The sequence below is a fragment of the Pezoporus wallicus genome, unplaced genomic scaffold (assembly GCF_028554395.1).
Source record: "Pezoporus wallicus isolate ANWC-B61680 ecotype Strahan unplaced genomic scaffold, APGP_CSIRO_Pwel_v1 scaffold_6445, whole genome shotgun sequence".
NCBI classification, from domain to species: Eukaryota; Metazoa; Chordata; class Aves; order Psittaciformes; family Psittacidae; genus Pezoporus; species Pezoporus wallicus.
Window position 1 is genome coordinate 7,366,829 of NW_026641753.1, and position 23,267 is coordinate 7,390,095.

Genomic DNA, 23,267 nt, shown 5'->3' on the forward strand with positions numbered 1-23,267 from the left:
AAACCCTTCAGTAAGGATTGTATGTAAAAAGTTACCCAGATGGTGATTAGGTCACTGCAGTGGTGTAGTTCCTAACTGTAGTAAAGTAGTAACTCTCTGTATATTCAGATTTACAAATCCAGTTTTCTTGCTTTATGCGGAAATTTGGGGAGACAAGTATGGTACTGAAGATGAAAAAAAGCTTTCCTAGGGGGGATTCAGGGTCTGGGGCGGGGGCAGTCATGATTTTGGTGCTGGTTACTTTGTTGTTTTGGTTTTGCTTTTTGAGTAATAGCATTTACAGGCAAGTCTTGGCTCAGTAGTTTCTTATGGTTATGAAAGAAGTGTGTATGTGAATGAAGTAATTTCTTGTCGTTGAACAAGCAACTTTGCACGTAATAGATCTGTGATTTTTTTTTTTTTTTTTTGGTTCACAATAAGAATGGAAGCTTGCTCACAGTTTTGAAATGAGCACTCATAATTTAACTGAGCACTCATTTCAAACTCATTCCAATTTGTATTAATGGGAGTGCTTGGAATTAAGCATTTCTTTTAGGCACAGTTTTGGCATTTCAGGACTGTTTTTTCATGAAAGAGTATGGGCAGGCATGGCTTTGCTTCTGTGGAGTTACAGTGACTAAGTCTTCACAATGACTTGATGTAGTGCATTCCAAGGTGATGTTTCAAGTTAGTAATATTTCATGAGCATGAAGATTGTATGAAGCATATAGAATGTGACAGTGTGAAGCATATAGAATGTGACAGTGTAGCCTTGTTAATACGACCTGCTATATGACTGGAAAGTACTGCCTCTACAGCACTGACTTTTCTTCCAAATTAGGTATAGTTAAACTACTTTATTTCTCTTTGCTCAATATATTCATCCCCCTTACCAACGTCCTTTTGCCTTACAAGCCATCCGTTAATGGTATTTCTTATTGGCAGTTTGCTACTTACTAGATTAAAAACTAATAAGATTGCGATTACGGTATATGTTTCTACAGTGTTAATTCAAAATATTTATTGGTTTCAGTAGCGTTATTGTGTGGTTATCGCTTTCATTTTCTTTGATAGTGTTAACTGTTGTTATTTCTCATGTTGAATGTGCAACCTGAATGGAGAATTTGACTCTGGGAGCGTTGTTTCAAAGAATTGATTCCAAATCTGGAATGTTGGAAGGTTTTTTCCTTTTCACACTTTTCAGTAGATTTAATATATTAATTTGGGTTTATATTCTATGAGGTTGTTTTTAAGGGAACTGCAGATATAATTTGTATCGTTATATACCTTCCTATTTCTTTTCCCTGTGGTTGGAGAGTTGTCCAAGGTAATAGTCTGCTAACGCTAAGGCAATTCATGTTTTCCTAAAATTTTGAGGCTCTGCTCAATAATTCAGTTACTTGCCATTATTGCCCATTTAATGTATTCTTGCCATTAAACTTTCATTTCCTTTTGTACACTTAAATGTCACTGAAGGCTGAACTACACCAAGTTTGTCTTACGTTAATTAAGATGAGCAATTTCACAGTCCAAGCTTGAGATTCTAACCAAGCATGTTAAACTTCATTACAGTAAACTGCAAGTATAGGCATTATTCTGTGTTTGCACTAGTATGAAATTATATAGGTAGATATTAGTGTTTCAAAATCTTGATATTTATATGTTAAGATCCATTACACAGCTGGTTTCTACATTTTGCCATTCTAAGCGAACATTACAAGCTAACAAAGGAATACATCTTTCTTTTTATGCTGCTGAGGCTTTGACGAAGAAGAAAGGATTACTTGGAAAATAAGTTTCTTAAGAGGAAAGCTTATGTTGTGTAAAGGTTTTGATCATACTTTTAAGAACCAGTTTTTAAATGACTACGTAGCCTTCAGTTAGTCTGGGACAATCCAAGTGAAATATTAGGCCTCTATTCAATGGGAGACAATTTCAGCTTTGTTACACTTGTATGTAGCTCATTGTCCTGGGTTCAGCAGTAGCAGTCATGTTTTTTCCTTTGTGTTAACTGGTGCAGTGCTGTGTTTTGACTTCTAGTTTGAGAGCAGCGTTGGTGAAGCCGATGTTTTCGGTTGTTGCTAAGTGATGTTTACCCTGACCAAGGACTCTGTGAGGCTCATGCTCTGCCAGGGAGGAGGGGAAGCTGTGAGGAGGCAGAGACGGGGCGCCTGACCCGGGCTAGCCGGGGAGGTATTCCATACCACAGCACGTCATGCCTGGGGTGGGGGGTAACTGGGAGTTACCTGGAAGGACAGGGGCTTCCGGGTGGAACTCGCTTTCTTGGCCGGTGGTATCGTATTCTCTTCCCTTGTTATTTTCCCTTATCATTGTTTTAGCTGATAGTAGCGGTGGTGATTTGTTGCTGGACTGTTCTTGTCTCAACCCGTAGGAGTTGCACTCTCTCGATCCTCCTCCCCGTTCCTCCGGGAGCGGGGAAGGGGAGAGCCCCGGGGCAGGGGGGGGGGGGGAGACGGACACGGACTTTGATTGTTGTCAGCTCGGCACCACTCACTGGGAGTGAGTGAACAAGTTACCTGACTGGGTTTAAACCACGACACTCATGCAATGACAGCCTTTAAAGTACTAAACAGTATCCAAACACTAGAGAAACGTTATGAATAGAATATCCACCTGAATTTCCTCTTTATTCTGCAATCTGTTGACTGTTTTCTGAAGAATCATTATAGGATTTAGCCTCAACTCAAACATAAATAGCTCATATGATTTCTCTGCATCTCGCCCTTGTTAGTTTCCAGGTTGTTTCTGTTGCAGAGAGGTGGGCATCTCAGAAATATTGGGTAATTAAAAATGTGATACAAGGCAGAGTTTCAAATGCAAGTCTTAAGTAATGGGAAAGGTTGAATACAAACTCTGCTATATTAATAATCAGAATCAGCGTGGAAAAGATCTGTTGCAAGTGAAAGCCACAGGGAACCAGGCTGCATGAGTTTTTTAATTTGGGTTATAACTTGTGTCTTATGTTCTTGGGTTTTGATACGCGCAGCGCAACACTTTCATCAGCTACCATACACCCTCAGCAGAGCTAGTTTAATCCTTACTAACTGGGTTTGTTTACAGCAATTTGTGACTTTATATCTTTGTGGATATAAACAGCCACAACGGAAGAAAACAGCAGATTGAAAGCTTAGTTGCTTCAAGGAAAAACTAATATTTCCTTTAGTAGTTTGCACCCTTCCCGTAATTGCAAAGAATTATTCTAAAAATGTGGTTTTGAAGTGGGGGGGGGGGAAGCCACATTTTTCTGTTTAAAAGGATTATGTCAAACTTTTAATGATGGCTGCTGGGATGGCATCACTGTGTTTCATTTCTAGAGTTCCATACTTGCTCCTTTAAAAAAATAAGACTTCTGCTGTTGCATGGTGTTTTTCTTACTAATAATTTCTCAAAGCTGTTTGTCAGTTAACTGGGGCAGGTGGGTGGATATTCCATTTTTATAAGTTCTGTGAAATTGCGTATTGAGAACGTGCCCCAAATAAGTTTATCTACTACAGGAAGCCTGAGGTAGGAGCTGAGTTATGTCAGTAGACATTAAAGAGTCCACCAAGATGTCTGTAATAATAGACAAAGAAAAATGGATGTCATACTAGATAGTCTTGTCACTGGTAAGTATGCAGGATGCAGATTTTACATATGTGTACATCATATAGGGGACATGGCATCACTTAAACATAGATCCTAATTTTCAGTATGTCTTTTCGTAGAATGTATTTCAAGAAGCTAATAGTTTATTAGGACACAAATGTCCAAGATACTTGGTAATTTTATCAAGTCGGTTTGTGTAATCTATTGATGGCAAATCTTCATCACTGGAAAGAAATCATTTAGTGGAAAAATGTGGCACCACCTTATGTTGGTATGAGCTTGCAGGCATGTTAATACATCAAAATGTCCTATTTGAAAGCAGAATTGCACTAGCATGTTTTCCAGTTCTAACCTTTGCATTTGTACCTTGTTTTCTTTACTATTTTTACTGTTAGATTGGATTACATTTGAATCATTTTCCTTAACAAAACCTTACAGCTTTGCTGAGAGTGCCCGAGAACAATATGAGAAATTGTCCAACATGCACAACAACATGACTAAATTGTATGAAAATCTGGGAGAATACTTTACCTTTGATCCCAAAGCAATAAGCATAGAGGAATTCTTCGGCGATCTGAGCAACTTCAGAACTCTGTTTTTGGTGAGTAATGTCTGTATGTATTCTTTTATCTTCTATCTCCCAGTTTCAATTCTTTTCTATTTCTGGTGTCACAGTTATCTTTGCATTCTGTTCTATGGCAGGAAATAGATGAACGTTTCCAGAATTATTTAGGTATTAGTCACTGAGGGCTATCATCCTTCAGTTTGTAACTTGCCAACTCAACTGGAGGATGGGGTTCAGACATATGAATAGTTAGGAAAAACATGCTAAAATCAAGACCTGAATGGCTGTATGTACATTGATGTTGTGTTACAAGCTGGCTGCTACCTTAATGTTGCTGTGATGCTAAGGCTGAGACTTTCAGTATGAGCTCGGTATTGCTGGCAGAACTCAGGAAGTTCACTTAGACGCTTATGTTGCTATTTCCAGCCATCCACAGTGGTTGATGTCAGGGTATGGGTTTTTTATGAAGGAATTTAAGAATTTCATTTTAAACAGCTCAGTTTTCTAATGGGTTTAATGTCATCTTTCCTAGTGGCTGCCTGGGAGCCATAATTAGCTGCACTATAGGAAGTGTACAGGGAAAACAGATGCCTCGAATGTCACATTGTGTCTCCAGAGAATATTGACATCACTTGGAAATACCACCATTTCCCATACAGCTGTGGCTCACTGAGCCGTCTATTGCCAGTAGCTGGATTAATTTATCATCTAATCAAAAAGACTTTCAGCTTCAGTGTGATGGAGGGATAGCAGCTTCAAAACATTATTCTCATGCCAAGTTTACTTTATTAGAAAACAGCTATTGCAATATATTTAACTATGCATTTTAAATTGGCTGAAATTGTTCTATTTTTGCCCATCAGCAAATCACCATTTCTTTTATAATTAGTAAGTATGCCAGCACATCTGCATGAAGATTTGTCAAGAACGGGAGTAGTTGTCATGAGATATTCCCGTGCAGTTACTTGCTCATAAATCCAAGGCTTACTTTTTCAAATAATTTGATAATCTGTTGTTATAACTACTTGAACCAGACTTCAGAGTAGCAGTGCCCCAATATTGTGATGAAAATCTGTCCTTAAGCACCTAAGTGCCTTGAAGGGGATAAAAGCTAGAGCACACGTCTGTTCTAGAAGGTGTATTAGAATGAAAATACTTTCAGTTGCTCGCTTTCTTTTTCCCCTTTATTTTGACTTCCAAAAGATTTGGGTGCTGGCCTCTTGCTCTTCAATGGTTGTAATTGAATTTCCAGGGAGAATATTTTTTTAAGAGATTCATATAATGCTTTGGAGTGACAAAGTAATATTGGGGAGGGGGAGAAAAAAATGGTATTTTGGGTTTTTGGTGTGGAAATGTGAGATATTATAAGTGAAGTGCAGTAACTTCTAATAACAAAGCTGGAATATTTCTGTGGCCTTTCCATATGAACCACAAGCAGAAAAGAAACAAGTTTGTGTACATTAGTTCCAGGCACAGAGGAAGTCATCATTGTTTCAGGTTTAGAATGAGTTTCTGTAAGTAATTCTGTAGGAATAAAGTGCTGGTTTCAGGAGTTGGGGGACTACTGAGTCACATTGTACAAGATCCTTATTTCACAGCAAAATGCTGTGCTTAAGACTTCAGAAAAGGATGGTGATAATAAGTTCACTATTGGCTTTTCTCAGTGTGGTGAGCTTTCGACTACATGTGTAATTAATGATACATTTTTTCCACCTTATGATTTCAGTTACACTCATTCTTTTCAGTGTTTTTGTGTGGGTATAACTGATTGGGTGTTGCTCATCATTTTGATAAGGAGATGAAATGCAGTCTAGCTGACTGCATTTCTCTGTGTTTATTGATCACTGGTTAAGGCAAAAGGAATTCTGTGAGATTTAAGCATGCAAAGTACTGTTATTTATTATTTACGCATAATCCTCTGGTTAATGCTCTGTTCATATATGTGCATTTTACTTTTGCAAATACTTCTCTGTGGATATGGAACAGTGGTGTGAACCGCTCTAATCATTTATACTGAGAAATACCACCTGGGTTTTGTTTGCCAGAACCTCCTTTACTTTGCTCTTTATATGTAAGTGCACAAATACCTGTGTTCTGCTGAGTATTAGACAGTATCAGACAGCAGACTTGCCTTGGTTTTCTTATTATTGTTATTTAATAGGAGGAGAAGGGGCTGTTATTAGAGTTGTCGGCACAATTAAAAGGTCCTCTGTAGCTAAGTACTTCTGCTAGATTTGATTTGGAGCAAGCAGGCTTGGGATATTTTCAGCAGAATGCAGCTACTCTGCTCTTTTCAAATGTAATTAATCTTTTATATTTGTTGTATACTAAATCTGTTTTCATGGACTTTGTTTTTAAAGTTTTGATACAAGGAGTAGCTATGGACAAATCAAGAGTGCGGCTTCCTGGTAGGCACTATGTAGTTAGTAATGAACTAGAAGTCACTTGTTAACTGGGGATCACAGTAACCTCACATACGCATTCTTATAATCCTTGGTATGAGATTGTCACGTTCTGATAACGTCTCATCAAAACCGTTCATGCTGTGGTGTAAATACGCTTAATAAATTAATGCACTGTAAGACATATTGTATTATTACCTAATTGACATTAAATGCCTTCCGTGTTAAGCGGGCATCATTATAGATGCTTCTCCCAGCAAAGGTCACAATCTGTGGCATTTCACAACCCGGCCTCAAGTTGATGCAGAGACTCAAATCCTCGTTTGTTACCACTAAGCCCTTTTTATCCCCTTGTTCGGTACTTTCCCAACCTGCACATACATACAACGTTCAATCTCACTGGCCCCTGTAAAACTCTCCAGGTAAATAGTCCAATCAGAACGTTGCAGACCCTCTCACAACCCACACATCCTCTGGACTCCAACTGAGATTCCCTCCACAGCTACATCCTGGCCCATCCTCCCAAGGCTTGTTTACCTTCCCTGTCCTTCAACCATCGCCCCAGGGCTTGTCAAGCACCAAGGCCTCAGAGTTCATTCCCAAACTCTTTTTCATGCAAATCTTCTCACCTTCACTCCCCACAACAACCCACAGGGTGTTTCAGGAGCCAGGGGTCTTTCTGCTTTTGGAGTTTTTACTGTACTCCACAGCGTCAGGTCTCGGGCATTATTTGTACTTTCAGTCAATTCAGTTGTTTCGATATATACAGTGGTAGTAGTAGTAATTGTAATTGGGTCTTTGGGGAATTTCTTGGCTTATTTTATTCACTAGAACAGAGCCTTGTAGACTTTAGTGGCATAAAGGCTCTTGTTAGGGATTTAATTTTTTCCAGACACTTGAGGAAGGCCTCGGGCAAGTATTAAAAGCTCAGCAGACACTGGTTGGGCTGTTTTGGGTGGTGTGGGGTTGGTTGGTTTGTTTGGGTTTTTTTGTGGTGGCTTGGGGGATTTTTGTGGTTGGGGTTTTTTCTAGAAGCAAAAATTACTAAAAAGAATTAAGGTCTTCTGCAACATCTTGATGCTTGTAAGAAGTTTCCCAAAAGGAAAAAGACCCTGAAACTCATTTAATCTGTGGAAGTTGCTGTAAAAAGGGACATAACTACTGATTAGAATTCAGATGCAGTCAGAAAAGGCTGAGCATGTACAGCAGCTCCCAGTATTCCCGCGAGCATGCATCTCAATTTTGTCCAGTTCAGACTATTGCAATGCCTGCAGGCTTGTTCTAAGTGGTCCCATTAATGGATTTTATTTTGATATTAAATGACTGAAGTACAGTTCTAGATATTCGTGAAGTATTGATGACTTGTTTGTCATTCTCTGTTATTGCTAATGCCTGTCTATTGATAAAGCTTGTTTGTTCTGCTACTCACTTTTAGCTTAGAAGTTCAGAAGCTTTTAGGATTGTTGCTTCTGGTTTTATTGCTAACATTTCTGGTGTGAACATGTATGATGATGGGACAAACCATAAAATCATAAAATAGGTTGGCAGAAGGCACTCAGGGTCATTGAGTAGAAATCCTGCGCAAAGCAGGACTAGTGTGAAAGTTAGTCTGAGCTGCATGGGGCTGTGTTCACATGAGATTTGAGTATCTCCATGTATGAAGATACAGTGACTGTGGGAGACTGTATAGAAGGCTTTGCTAAAACCAAACTAAGTGATAACCTCTGCCTTCCCCTCATCCACAAAGCCTGTCTTATTAGAGAAGGCAGTCAGGTTTGTCAGGTAAATCCAATGTGGCTGTTTCATGTGTCCTTCCTGCTTTTTATGTACCTGGAAATGGCTTCTAGAAGGAATTCCTCCGTGATCTCCTTGAAAACAGAAGCAATAGCTGGCTAGTGTGTAGTTCACAAAGCTTTCCTTTTTCTTTTGAAGATGAGAATATATTTGCCTTTCCCAGGCACCAGAGAGGTCCCTTGAGTCCCACAACATCCTCATGAAATAGAGGCCTTGCAATGACATCAGTCAATTGCCTGAACTGCCTGTGAAACAGTCATGGCAAAGGTTGAGATGAAGGCAGTGCAGAACACCTCAGCCTCTTTTGAGGTTAGGTTCCATGCTCCATTCAGCAGCAGACTTTTTCTTAATCTTGCTTTGTTCTTGTAGCTGTAGCAGCATTCCTCATTGATTTTTCACATCTCTTCCCAGTTTTATTTCCATCTGAGCTTTCACTTTCTTCATTGCTTCTCTCTCTGGGCAGTGTTCCTCCTGCATAGTTTAGCCATCCTTCTGCTTTTCCATGTTTCTGGCTTGTGTCAGAGCTCCTTCAGGAGATGTCTGTTCAGCCCAGCCAGCCCCTGCACCTCCTCCTCAGTGTCATGGAAAGGTGATACTTGTGCTTTGAGGTTTCCCTTGAAGGTCAGTTACAAACAATGCTCTTCCATATACACATCATATTTTAATTGAAACTACAGTGTATGTAGTTTGAGATAATTGGCCTTTGCGAGCACTTAGAATTCAATCCTTAAGGAAATCTTCACCTGACTTCCATTACCTTTGTACAAGAGCTATTACTTGTAGTTTCTTTTGCTTAACCTGTGATTCTGTGTAAGATTCTGCCATGTGAAAGTGAGAATACCAACTAAATAGATTGATTGTAATGATAATTTTTCTTCCTTTCATTTGCAGCTAATATGTTATAAAGTAATGCAATTCAGCTATTTGAAAAAGTTGGAATTTAAATGAATGTTTTAAAAACTGAATCTACAAGAATTTAATCAGAAATATATTCTGAATGGCACATCCCAGTTCATGAGAAAATTACCTGTGTGTGTTTGTATATGTATGTGTACATCTATATGAAAATATGTTTGCAGATGTGTTTGTCTTAAAATGCTCATATCGAGCTATTTTAATGTTAAGTAAACAGCTGGTGCTTTGAAAACTCACATTAAAGAGTTTTATCATTAGAGGAAGTGCCATATATCAAATGGGAAATAATGCCTTGAAATAAGAAACCATATGTATGCATTATCTCTTCTAATTGCTTGCCTTTTGCAAGTTGGACAGAAACAGTATTTAATAAATGCACCTCCACATGGTCTCAGCATTCAGAAGTTGTTAGGCTGAATGAGACCATGCAGAGTCTATGAGAAAAAACATTTTCTGGAGCAGTCATGTTGTTTTTTCATCCTTCATTCCTCTGATCGAAATGTATCAGCAATACAGTGATATTCCTGTGGGTGCAGTAGATTGTCTTCAAGTTGTTTTCCAGCAAAATTTTCCATATAAATAAGTTGGTATTGTGTTATCCCTAAACAAGAGGAGTAAAGGAAATTACAAGTTAGCAGTGTGGGCTAATGGTGCACTAGCTGTTTTCGGTTTCTTTGTGTCAGAGGCACTGATTGCAGTGGGAACACTTTCTATACTCTTCCCAGCAGTAGACAGTTACCCCAGGAATTGGCTTCTTTGATCGCATTTTGTTGTTGGTTGTATCTTTAAAACTGCCCAGATACCAAGTTTCTTAAGTACCAAATCCATCTTTTGTACTTAGTTTTTTATCAACATCTGTCCACCTTCGTGTGAGAGATTTTTGTGGCTGTTGTGTGATGTTAGGAGGAAGAAAAAAGCTCCACATAGTTAGGAATTCACAGCCTAAGTGACACCTTTAAAACTGCTCATCATTTGATGGTCAGTAGCCAAATATACTCACAGGACCTCGAGCCAGTCATCTAACCAAATATTCCTTGTTGGCCATTTAAGTTGTTTGAGCTGCAATGTAGTGAACCAACCTGGAGCTGCAGGTAGAAGAAACAGTTTATTAACTTTTTTATCTGCTCCCATTTTATCCCCAGGCTTTTCTAACTATTTTTGCAGGAAATGTAATTAGAGCCAATGGGGTAGTAAGACAACAAAATAAAGTTTGCATCACTTTATCCCTCTACCTCTTACAGTCCTCATGGTTCCCACATGTCTGTACTGTCTTGTTAACCTCATTGTATTCAAGGCATATCACAAGAACTAAATAAAACACTTGAGCATGAAGTCCCTTTGCACATGGAACATGATTCCAAATCAAGCCTGGAGGGGAGAGGAGGGAAGGTTTATTCTTCTCTGTGATGGTTGCACAGAAATCCAAACAGAAGTAGCAGTGGGGTTTTTTGGGGTTGCTTTTTTTTTCCCTCTTTGCAAAAAAAAGCATCCACTGAAGAATAATAATATGCTTTTTATACTTAGTACTGTTTTGAAGAAGAAATGTTATTTTAGATTTTATTGATTTAGTCCTTTCTTTCATTGAAAGTAAACACAAATTTCTATTGTCCTTAAAGACAGTGACTACCTGATACATTTTGGTTTGTTTCTGGCTCTTATTAAATAGTGCTTAATCAGTTGCCTGAAGCAAGAGTCCAGTTTGATGTTTTCTGGTTTGGTTCTCCACTTTAACCTGCTCTCTCACAGGGTTTATATCAAATGATCTGAAATGTTTTTACTTTGTCGCTTTGGGAATGTTTGTTTCTGTTAGGTGCTGATGTGTTTAAAAATATCCACCAGATCTGTCATGCCTACATTTGCAAATGGACATAAAGATCCTTCTAATCAGCTTGTGTGCTTTGTGGAACTTGTATGAAATACATACTTCAGCATTAGATAGGAAATGTTCTTTCCTTATACAGCTCTTAAACATTTCTGATTTTGTTAGCACTCCCCTTTAATGCAGGTATTCTTAGAGGTGAATTTAGAGTCTAAAAACCGTTGTTGTAATAATGCCTATAATAGATAAATTTGAGGCAGTAACAGGCATTTATGGACATGGTTGTTATGAAATGCAGAGAAGCTTTTTCCTTCAGTGATATTTTTTTTGTATCTGGTAGACAGTTTTATCAGTGGTGACTGCTTTCCTCATGTCTGTGTTAATGCAGCTCTTCGGGTAAGGAATTACATCTTTAAATTGCATTATAAATGTACTTAGGGAGAAAAGGTTGTATTCTAGTATAAGTAAATATTTAAGCACATGTGAGTAACTCATCAACTCTCAGTATGAGAGATGGGTTCTTGTAAAACACCTGTGAAATAAACTGCCCTTTTGTATCAACAGGGGCTATTGATTGATAGTTACTGTGTGGCTGAGATATTTTATCATAACCCTGTAATATGAGACGTAGAAAGTGAACATCTACCTGAAATGAGAAGACATATGATTAGTAAATGGAGCACTTGTTATTGGATGACCACTACCCTGGTCTTTCAAGATTTTATAAGATTAATGCCCTGTACCAGACAAGAAATAGAACATTTGTTATGTTGCCTTCATAAGGAAAATCTTCCACCACAGTGGATTCAGCATTTTGAGTATAAAAGTACTTGTAAGACCTTTACTTCTTTAATAATATTTGTTTGTTTGGAACTTGGTACAAAGTAAATTTTAAGCTCCGTGACTCAGGTATGTTTTGTATGGCTATTTAGAAATGTCCTTTGAATACAGCAGGTCATTTGCTACAATACTGTAAATCAGTGAATATACAATACCTAAGTTAATACATAATAAACATGTGATTTACTATGAAATGCAATACATGGTCGAGGTAAATTCTCAGCTTTCAAACTCATAAATTGGGTTTGTAATTCAGGGGTGGTTTAGAAGAAAGGCTGTATTCATTGTTTTCCCTGGTTATTTGTCTGGGAATACACTTTCTCCCTTCTGCCTATAAAGTAACAGTTCTTTAATGTGGTCTGAAAGATAACAGTTTCTAGCTAGCAGGAAGCTATGAAAAAATATAGAATAATGAGCAAGAAGTATTTTCTCCGGCAAAATTTCCCAAGAGGTAGTATCAAAAGTGAAACATTGTGCTTATTAACAGGAAATATATAGCGAGCCCTTCCAACCCCCTGCCCAAAACCCCATACAAAGACCCTTTTGTAAGCAATCTCTTCTTATCTGAGTGTATGCATCCAGCTAGTGCTGAGGAGATGATTTTTTTTCATGAACGATTCAGCAGTTAGATGTAGGCTAGGAAAGTTTAAAAGTAATGGAATCAGAAGCAAAAGAATTCACCTAAGAGGAGTAACTCATCAACTCTATTAACAAGCTGTTAGTGCTGGTAGATAAGTAGCTACTCTATTCATGGTGCAGAAGGTAAGGATGACATTTCTCTTGGAAAATATGCAAAAGATGTAAAAATAAATAATGAAGAAATGGAACTGAATTGCAGTACACTGCCTTTGCAAGCACATAAATATAGGCAAGTGTAAAAATAGGCAGTACAGATAGGGTTGTTTTTTTTTTCTAACAAGTCTGACTTGTTTCTGTGGTGGAGTGGTTGTCCTGTAAAATGGCAAACATGATCTAGACAAAACCAACATTAAGATTCCTCATCTTGAAAAGGGAAAGGGTTAGGAGTTTTCTTTAGAAGTTTCCATTTGATAGTTTTAAACAGCCTCTGTTTGGTGCTGGTGGCAGTGAGTCCAACTGAGCAATGTCATTATTCCCAGGCATTATCTTAGAAGTTACAGTATTTAAATGAAGATTTTAATCCTTATTGCACTTGGCTTAGTTTTGAGATTTTGACTATCACAATACCTAACCTGTGAATCTAACCCAGGTGTTGAAGAATCCTTGTAAACTAGTAGTCTTTACTACCTGCTCTAAGTGGCTCCCCTTGGCAAGAGTTCAAGTCTAAAGCAGACTCTTCCATAGAAGATATTTACAGGCTGCAGATGCTTCCATCTGCACCTAACCTATCTCTAAAATGCACTCGTGGTTTAGAAGGAACCTGACTTCTTTCTATAATCTCCACAGGGATGTTCCATGTAGTCACAGTCTTATCATTCTGTTTGTTCATATATCATATTAAGATAATTTGATAATTTGAATCCATGTTTGTCTTAATTGTGATTTCAGAGCGATCACTGCATTATTGCACCTTCAATTAGCTTGCTGATGTTGTAGTAAATTATAGCTCATTCACTTCCTTAAATTCATATTTACTTGCTTAGTTCAGGAACATCCAAAGCAAGCTAATAGAATTGGATTATCCTGTCAAAATATAGTATGAAGCATGAAGTAGGAGGTGTAGGAAACCTCAAGAAAAAAATTGCAGATGGAAAAGTGTATCCCTTCAATGTTGGGTTTTTTTACATACATCATTTCTTTGGAGTATAATGCCACACAGCCTCTAGGACATTTTCTCCTGACAGTCCATCAGCCCTGTCCTGAAGGAAGCATGCAAAACCCAGGCAGTTTATTTTGTTATTTAAATATTTTATATCAATATACACAATATTGTGGGCAATTCCCACAGCCTTTATTGAAATTTGTCAAGAATTTCTAGCCAGAAGCTTTGAAACCTTTCAACCGGATAGGCTGAGAAAAGATAGGCTGAGAAAGTTGGGGCTGTTTAGCCTGGAGAACGCTGCTGGGAGACCTCATAGCAGCCTTCCAGTATCTGAAGGGGACCTATAGGGATGCTGGGGAGGGACTTTTCATTAGGAACTGTAGTGATAGGACAAGGGGTAATGGGTTCAAACTGAAACAGGGGAGGTTTAGATTGGATATAAGGAAGAAGTTCTTTACTGTAAGGGTGGTGAGGCACTGGAATGGGTTGCCCAGGGAAGTTGTGAATGCTCCATCCCTGGTGGTGTTCAGGGCCAGGTTGGACAAAGCCTTGGGTGAGATGGTTTAGTGTGAGGTGTCCCTGCCCATGGCAGGGGTTTTGGAACTAGATGATCTTAAGGTCCTTTCGAACCCTAACTATTCCATTCTATGATTCTAACATGTATTCAGGGTTCTGCTGCTTAAAAGAAGTTCACTTTTTCTACTGGATTTAGGGTTTTATGGGAACAGACTTTAGAGATTTACTTTAAAGTGACTTTTTGTTAAAAAATCTAAGGGGTTGTGCTAGCATGATGACACAAGGCTTCATGTGCCAGCACACTGATTTTGTCCTTGGTCCAACAGACCACTTTGTGAACAAAGCAAGGGTTTATCTGCTTTGGTCTTTGGTTTCTCTTCTCAGATTGAACCCAAAACAACTAACATTTGTTTTGCTGGGGGTTTTTGTGTATGGGTTTTTATTGTAATGCCAATAATACAGTTTTGTTAATATGTGTGTTTTATTTCAGCTCTGTGTCTTTCAGGAATAACCTGAATTAGGCATGCATGTTTATTTGGCTATCCAAATATTGATTTAAAGAAGATACTAAACCAATCCCAAATCTGTCCACGTTGGGCAGTTTTAGTAATTATTCAAATGTACACTGTTAAGTAATTAAGACATATAGCTTTTCTTGCGTAGCTTTAAATTTGGTTCAGTAAACCCCAACGCCTCTTTACCTTAAGGTGCTAGGCAGTTTCAAGTGGTTTTGCGACACAGCTGATAAATGGCAACAACCCCCTTCTCCCTACCTGAATATACAACAGCAGCTACACTTGCCAAAACCCCTCATCTGTAATGGCATGCCAGAGACGTTTCATGTCAGATGTAGTGGTTCATGATGGTGGTTCATGATGCATGAGCCATGGGGCAGTATCCCAAACCCCATCTTTTCTGCTTACTATTTCATAACCACCCATCAGGAAATTGAATTTGTCTGCACTTGTTTAATACCAGCTCACTGCATCTCTTTTCCATTATTTTTGTAAGGATAGCAATGTATTTGAGTATGTTATTCTCCAGGGAATACTCATGGAAGATCTTTTGTACATGTAAACTGATTGCTCAATCTGCTGGATTTTAACTCTATTTCTGTAGATTAATTTCCAGTTAATCTGGGTTTGTTGTTCCTAATGAGTTATGACTGAAAAAGATTATATTTTATTTTTACTGGAACTTCAGTTCACATATTTTGCAGCTGCAGGGCAAATTTAGGGAAGGCATGAGCTATCGCAGGCAGCCTTCATTATTGGTGCATGACCGCTTTGTAGCCAACTGCATCTTTAATATCCAAGGAGGTTTGTGCATTACAGGTTTTCTTTCTTCTTGTTTTTAATAATTTACCTTTGAGAGTCTATTTACAATCAGGTTGGTGTGTGAATATCTGTTTCTGTCAAAACTTAAGATACAAACAGAATGAGATACACATTAAATTTTTATCTGCTTCTTAGGGAAGCTGAGCTATAAACTGGCAATCCCGAGTACTTCAGTGAATCCTAATAAACACAGGGGGGAACATCAAGCTATATGCCCCTTCAACTACCTCTCTTAACAAGAGGTAATATTCCTTGCTGAATCTGTTCCTCTGCTAGGAGAGACAATAATTTAGGTTTGTTTTTTTTGTTAATAGGAAACCCCCAAGACCACAATTCTTAAAGTTTTTGATTTGCAGTTGAATTAGCAAAACTGCATGCTGTTATGCACCGAGCAAAAACAGAGCGTGATGAATAGCACATCAAAAAAAGGGGTTTTTTTACATTAAAATGTTTCTGTCTTTGAGATTCACTTGAAAATGATTGCAGTTCTTGCATGCACTTGCGTGTTTTGAAAGACAGAATCTAGATGAATACTTCTCAGAATGTTTTGCAAAGCCACTGGGAAGGCTTTTACTCTTAACTGTGGATTGCCTCTTGCTGTGTGACATTTCTCGGATTTGTAACTGTTGTATTAGTTTGGTTTTATTCTTTAACTAGGGAATAAATATAGTTGTGCAGTGTATACCTATGAACACCATTATGTACTTTGTCATTGTTAAGCTACATTGCAAACAAAATTGCTGATTCCTCCCCCTCCCCTTTAAAAGCAATGCCAATTTCAGAGCTATTTTTTTTCAGTATTCAAACTGATCTCCACCTTTTTTTTGTAATTTAGCCTGCAGAACTACACAGAAAGGCCATCACTGATATATGATACTTGAATATAACTTAATAATCTGAAATAGCACTGTTCTGTATTAAAAGAAGTCCACTGAAACACAGAAGTTTGGAGTAGAATAGGTATCGAGGAGTATAAAAGTATGCTCAAGAAGAAGAGGTGAAAGCATGAGACGATGTCCAGATTTCTTTTAACTTTAGGTTGGTAGAACCCAAATAACGCTACTGCATGGCAGGCACAGAATCATGTCACCTTTGAATTATGAAATATTAGGCTCCTCCACAGTGTGGAGGTGTAGGAAGTGAGGAAATCGTAAATAATGAAGCCACATGAGATGGAAAAATAATCCTTTCCAGTAAAACAGTGCAAAATTAAACTTAAGGGATTGGTGGTGTAATTCAGGCAGAGCAAATGTTGTAGAAGCCACTGTACATCTTGAATCAAAATTCTCTATATCTTTCTTTACGGTCATCTTTAATCAGCTTGGAAAAACTATGATCCAATTTATTAATAATATTAATTCAAATATAAAGCATCTTTATAAATACATATGAATCTTTATTTTGCATTCAGCACATAACTTGGAAACAACTGGGCCTGTTTCTTACAAATTATTTATTTCAGGCTTTCATCCAAGTATGACTAAATGTACAGCAGTAAATGATATAACAAATACAAAATGGTTAAGAGTCAGACTGCCTGATGGAGAGTAATAACCAACAAGCACATTCAGGTGGTTTGCTTCTGAGGTACTTTACGCAGGAAAGGGATTGCATACATTAAACAGTGGTGATGATTCAAATGCATCATCCTTGATTGTTAGTGGATTGTTTGTTGTTGTTTCTTTTGTTTCGTTTGTTTTTCCCCACAGTATTCATTTTGAATTGGAATGTAGATGAAAAGATATGTTAAATTTCAAGGAACATGGCATAAAACTATTAGGATGGGTAGGAGGTTCAAGAGAATTTGGGATGGCACTAAAGAATGCACTAAATAACCAGAAATACTAGAGCTGTTACCAAGCAGTTACCAGAGTACTACAGCAAGTGGACATATATTTTTCTCTAGAGTAACCCTTTTATGTTGTTATCAAAATGCTTTTGATGCTGTATGTACAGTGCTGCATTGCACTGTTAGTTCTCTGCTGTCCTTGACTCTCTCTTTACAGTCTCTGGAAAGAGACTATATGTGAAGATACTCTAAAGCATTTATATCCTAGAAGGAAATAAAATAGGAGGAAATGCACATTTTGAAGAAATAAGAATGGCCCATCTGCTATGCATGTGTATAAAGGGAGGGGTGTGGATAGATGAAGATAGGCACTCTCATGAACAGTTATCAGTATTTTGTTATCTTGCTGTTTTTCAGGAAGATTAAACCTTTATTTTGAATGTTTTTTTGTTTGAATCATCACTAGTAGCCAGCACATTTTATGAACTTCGATCTGTATTTTCATATAATCTCCCTTCAGCTTGCAGTTGTAGGGACCGATTCAAAGTGAATTTCCATATACAGGAACTTTAGAGCTTGTTTAGTTCAGTCTGCTGTAGTCTTCCTGTTAGAAAACGTGACAGAATCTATGATCTAATCATAGTATGTCAATGGCTGGTGGGCTACTAGTTCAGCCATGACATTTCTTATTTGCTTTCTCTCATAAGATTGTGAGCATTTGCTTTCATTACAGCCTGTGAAGCTGCAGTAAAATGAAATCTCTGTCAAGTGTGATTGAATGTGCAGAGACAGAACTGTCCAGAATCAAAAAGTATAAAACATTGATTTTGTCCTTTTATTCTCTTTAATCTTCTCTGAAAGAAAAGGTGTTTCCAAGTGCGATTGGTTATGTGATGGTACAGCAAATGCAGTTCTTGATCCAATTTTCAGGTGCGTTCACGAGTAACATCACTGGTGACTGTGGTATACTGCAAAGCAGTATCAGCTATTAAAGAAGGGGCTATATGTAGTATTTTACCTCAGTAAACTCTTGAAATGGTATGTGCATGCTGAAGTATGCTGTCCTTTGCTTGAGTGAATATTCTGTCTTTGGAAGCATTTGGGTATGTTGGATTAACAAATCCTGATATAATTGATCTAAATCTTAAAACTGGAAGATCATTTAGGTAGGATTTTCTTTCGGAAGCTACAGTTGTCTTCCTACCACCTACACAGTAAGACGAGTGGTCATTTTCATTTAGAAACATTTGAAACATCATTTCTGAGGAATTACATAGAACTCTGTAATAAAGTCTGCCCCAGATTTATTAAGGAAATTTTACTTGTGCAGTAATAAGTGTTTTATTGTCTTGGATATTTATGAAAACATCCACAAAGAATCATAGAATCATGGAATAGCTAGGGTTGGAAAGGACCTTAAGATCATCCAGTTCCAACCCCCCTGCCATGGGCAGGGACACCTCACACTAAACCATGGCACCCAAGGCTTTGACCAACCTGGCCTTGAACACTGCCAGGGATGGAGCATTCACAACCTCCTCGGGCAACCCATTCCAGTGCCTCACCACCCTAACAGGAAAGAATTTCCTCCTTATATCCAATCTAAACTTCCCCTGTTTAAGTTTTAACACATTACCCCTTGTCCTATCACTACAGTCCCTAATGAAGAGTCCCTCTCCAGCATCCCTATAGCCCCCTTCAGATACTGGAAGGCTGCTCTGAGGTCTCCACGCAGCCTTCTCTTCTCCAGGCTGAACAGCCCTGACTTCCTCAGCCTGTCTTCACATGGGAGGTGCTCCAGTCCCCTGATCATCCTTGTGGCCCTTCTGGGCTTGTTTCAACAGTTCCATGTCCTTTTTATGTTGAGGACACCAGAACTGCATACAGTACTCCAAGTGAGGTCTCACAGGAGCAGAGTAGAGGGGTAAGATCCTTCTGCCTTTGTATTTATGAACATAAATGATTTTCCTTGTGTTTAAGGCATTATTAAATTGCATAGGAAATAAGGTGAACATTGATATGAAAACATTTATATGCCCTGTGCTTAGTAAGTCTCGACTGTTCAGCTTTTTGAGCTGAAACATCATTAATGAACAAGTGCTGTGTTAGTTCTGCTTGGTTTTGGATCCAGTATGTTCTTTACTATTAATAATACTTGTTGGACTTGTGCTGAGCCTCCCAAAATCACCTAAAGCCCAGACCTGCAGTACTCGTAGGCAGAGGTTGTTAGTATACTGTGAGTTGGAAAGGGAGCAATCAATGTGTAGCTGTTGTGAATATAAATAAGAAAGTTATCCCTACCATTTATCATGTCTGTCTGTGGCATCAGGTGAAACTCCATCAGGATGGATTTCAGTGGAGTTCTTCAGATATTTCTCATTTTGGGAGTGTAAAGGAGTTACGAAGGTCTTTGCGAGCACAAGGGATGAGTGGCTGAGATGGGTTTGCTTGTCCGGCTGCTTGGCGGCAGGGCCTCCGCTGAGGAGAGGCCGGGCCTGCGCTGTGCCGGACACAGCCGGATCCAACCGGTTCCGGCCAGCCCCACCACAGCCCTACCGCAGGGCAGCGCTGAGCTCCTGGTGCCTCTGTGGAAACCTGTGTAGCAAAGGGCAACATCAGTGAGGGGTGAGAAGGACCAAGGGTGAGGAGCAGCTCCTTTCATCCACAGGAGAGGAGGGGGAGCTCAGAGCAGGGGCTCCCTGCGGCCATGAGGAGACCACACTGGGGCATTTGTGTCCTCATGGAGGACCCACAGTGGAGCAGGTGGAAAGTGTGAGGGGGAAAGCGTGGCAGGAGCTGTAACGGACTGACTGCAAACCCCATTCTTGTTTGAGATGTCAGTCTTATTGTCTCCTGGCTGTACTGAGGAGGATGAGTGACTGAGAGTGTGGCTGAGTGGGTCAGCCCACCACAGCAAGAAATCAGGATCAACCCCCTTTGGAAAAGAAAGGTGTCTTCTGGACCGGATCGAGACAAGATCATGGGAAGTGGTTGTTTTGTGGTGGGTTTTGTGTGTGTGTGTGTGTTTGTTTTAAGCTGAGTATATTCTCTTACATGGGTAGGTTTTAGTTTGGTAGTTTGTGCAACCTATTGACTTGGAGACTTTAGATTTAGAGTTTTAACCTATGAATTAAACTGTTTTCCATTACTTTTGATGTACTTTGTGTACTTACATGATCCAGACTGCTTTGGCTGTTTCAACACAAATATTTGTAGCTTAAATGTTAGTAACTGAGCTTTGATTGCTTGTAATTAAAGTTCGTTGTAGTGGGAATTTGGGCTTCATCCCCACTCATCCCTCCTAACAGCAAGATGCAGATTTAAGCTAGGTTTGCAGTCTTAATAGCGAAAATAAACCAAACCAAACGAAAAAAGAACAAATGAAAACCAGCCACAAACATTTTGCTGCTGAAAAACTTGGAATTTCTTCATTTGCCATAGCTATTTCAATTTTCATTTTTCTAATTATCTAATAATGCTTATGTATAAGGTAGTGTGGTAAGTGATGCTCCCTCTAAGATTTCTAAAGATGCTTGAAGTATTGAGTGCCAGTCCCTGGTTTCTTCCTCCCTTCATAGGATGTAATCATAGGGTCTGTGCAAGCAAGGTTACTTGTGTCAATTTTTCTGGTTTTCCCCAGTATATAACACACCCATGCTCATTTTATCTAATGCAGGAGGCGTTAAAAGAAAACAACAAAAGAAAAGAAATGGAGGAGAAAACAAGGAGAGCCAAATTGGCAAAAGAGAAGGCTGAACAAGAGAAACTGGAGCGACAGAAGAAGAAGCAGCAGTTGATTGATATGAACAAAGGTAAGGCATCACTTTTAGTAGATAGATTTGCTAAGAGGAAAAAGAAAGTAAGGAGTAACTAACCGAAGGCTGTTCCTGCTCAGTATGAAAAATACTTGCTGTCTGTTTTGAAAGCTGAAAATAATTTTTTTTTCAGTGAAAAGTTCAGTTTTGTTTTATCCTACCTGATTGTGTCATTCTGTATGTGCCACGTGATATGTGTAATGTTCCTTTCAAGGTGTTTTGCTGGGCATTATTGGATTGTTTTCATTTGCAACAGTTAATTGATTTTTTTTTTCATATGGATTAATTCTAAGAAGTGTCTTCCCTGCTCTGTTGTTAATTTCATTCTGTAAACATCTCTATAATCAAGCTATTGTGGCAATTACAGCCTTTCTTTTTGGCCTTGGAAGCTCCATCTTATAATGAATGTTCTCCCAACAGTCCTATTAAGAGCTGAAAAACATGGTTGAGCTTAGAGCCTAAGTACAGAGTGACATTTCAGCATGATAAAAAGCAATGTGTTCATCTTGTCAGCTGTGAGAATATTGTATTTTGTATGAGGCCACTCTAAAAGAGAGCAGTGTAAGACAGTAGGAGGAATTGGGTGGTCCTGATTCTGATGCTGTGCAGGTTTTCAGAAGGTTGTAAAATTCAGGCTTCATTATTTACTTCTGACTCCAGAGGGCAAGTAGAGGTGGTACAACTGTACATTGCATTGCTTAAGAGATGACTTGAGGCTGCAATTTTTTGTTCCATTTCCATGAGATCTGCTGATCTGTGCCAGGTGTAAAACACTTGTTCTATTTATCTACTGAACAATTACATAGTCATGGAAAAAATGCTGTTTGTTTTTTTGTTATGATGAACTTTATGGAAGAGGTGATGATGTATTAACTTTGTGTAAGGATGATGTTGCAGCAAACCATGTCATTATGGCAGACTAACATAGTGCAATGCTGGAGATTGATTGGATGGGATTGATTGGATGCCTTTCAAAGGCATATATACAGAATCTGTAACGTCAGTTTATACGAGGATTAAAAATACTGGAGAAATATTAGACCAAGCAAACAGACCCATTCCAGCATTTAAGAGGATGAGTGTGGAGGTAAATACAGGGCAATAAAAACAAGGGACGGGGATGAATTCCTGTCGCTGGTGATGCAGCAGTACAAAAGTAGTATCATGTAGTAGTAATGGTACTGTTTGGCATTGCATTTATTTAGAATGTATTTCTGGCACATCAGAACATTTCCCAGAAAAAATGACTTGTGTGTGGACAGCCAGTCCTCAGGGAATGTTAGTCTGGAAGCCTCCCTTCCTGTTTGGCAACCATGTTTTTCTAGAACCTACAGTTACACTTGTGTTAATATATCTTAGACCTGTATCATCTATTTCAGCATTAATTTGTGAGACTGAATCCTATTTACAATGATTTCAGCAAGCAGTGCTGGTTTATCTGTATTGATATATATATACATGTGTCACAATACAAGTGTAAAATAGTTCTTCTGCAACCACTCTATATTTACTATCAATTATATTTTAAGAAATCGTAAATTAGATTTGCTGTTCTATTTGGTGATTGTGATAAAATTGTTTTTCCCAAATCTTCAGTCTTTGCATTCTGAGTTTTAAAAATGAGCTTATAGTAATGTTCTGTAATTTGAATATGATGATAGAAAGCACATTATTTATGTGGGAATCTTTTAAAAATTCTCCTATGTTTGTGTACTTCACTTTGCCCCAAAGCCTCTAAAGTCTTGCTGTTTATTTGCTTGGTTTCTGTCGGTGTTCAGGTGACTTCCCCAGGGCTGGTTTGAAGGGTTTCTGCAGTGGTACTGTAAATCCTGTTATTTTTGGCCTTGCTTAAGGTGGCAGTGGCACTGCATGGACTCTAATGCAGTGTAAGTTTTAGTGAACAACTCCATGGCTTTGTCTGGATGACAAACTTTAATTTCATACCATATAAAGATTGTTCTAATAATTTCAGTTTAACTATAAACAAAATACAGAATTTAAATACAGGTGATACATAAATACATGTACTGTATTTTGTGAAGTTAAGTTCATGGAGACTTTTCTAATCCTTGTGACTAATTTTAAATTACTATCTGTCACCTGACAGCAAATGTCCTTTGTAATATGGACAGGCACTTTTCTGTGAGTG

At 38.5% G+C, this 23,267-nt stretch overlaps 1 protein-coding gene across 2 annotated transcripts in view; it reads left to right on the plus strand.

The window, feature by feature from the left end:
• Positions 1-23,267, plus strand: part of DIAPH2 (diaphanous related formin 2) — a 231,062-nt gene that overhangs the window by 132,247 nt on the left and 75,548 nt on the right. For both annotated transcript variants that reach the window (XM_057425160.1, XM_057425159.1), the window contains exons 25-26: positions 4,022-4,186; positions 20,980-21,115. In XM_057425160.1, the coding sequence (XP_057281143.1) occupies positions 4,022-4,186; positions 20,980-21,115 (301 nt within the window). The remainder of the gene's footprint in view (positions 1-4,021; positions 4,187-20,979; positions 21,116-23,267) is intronic.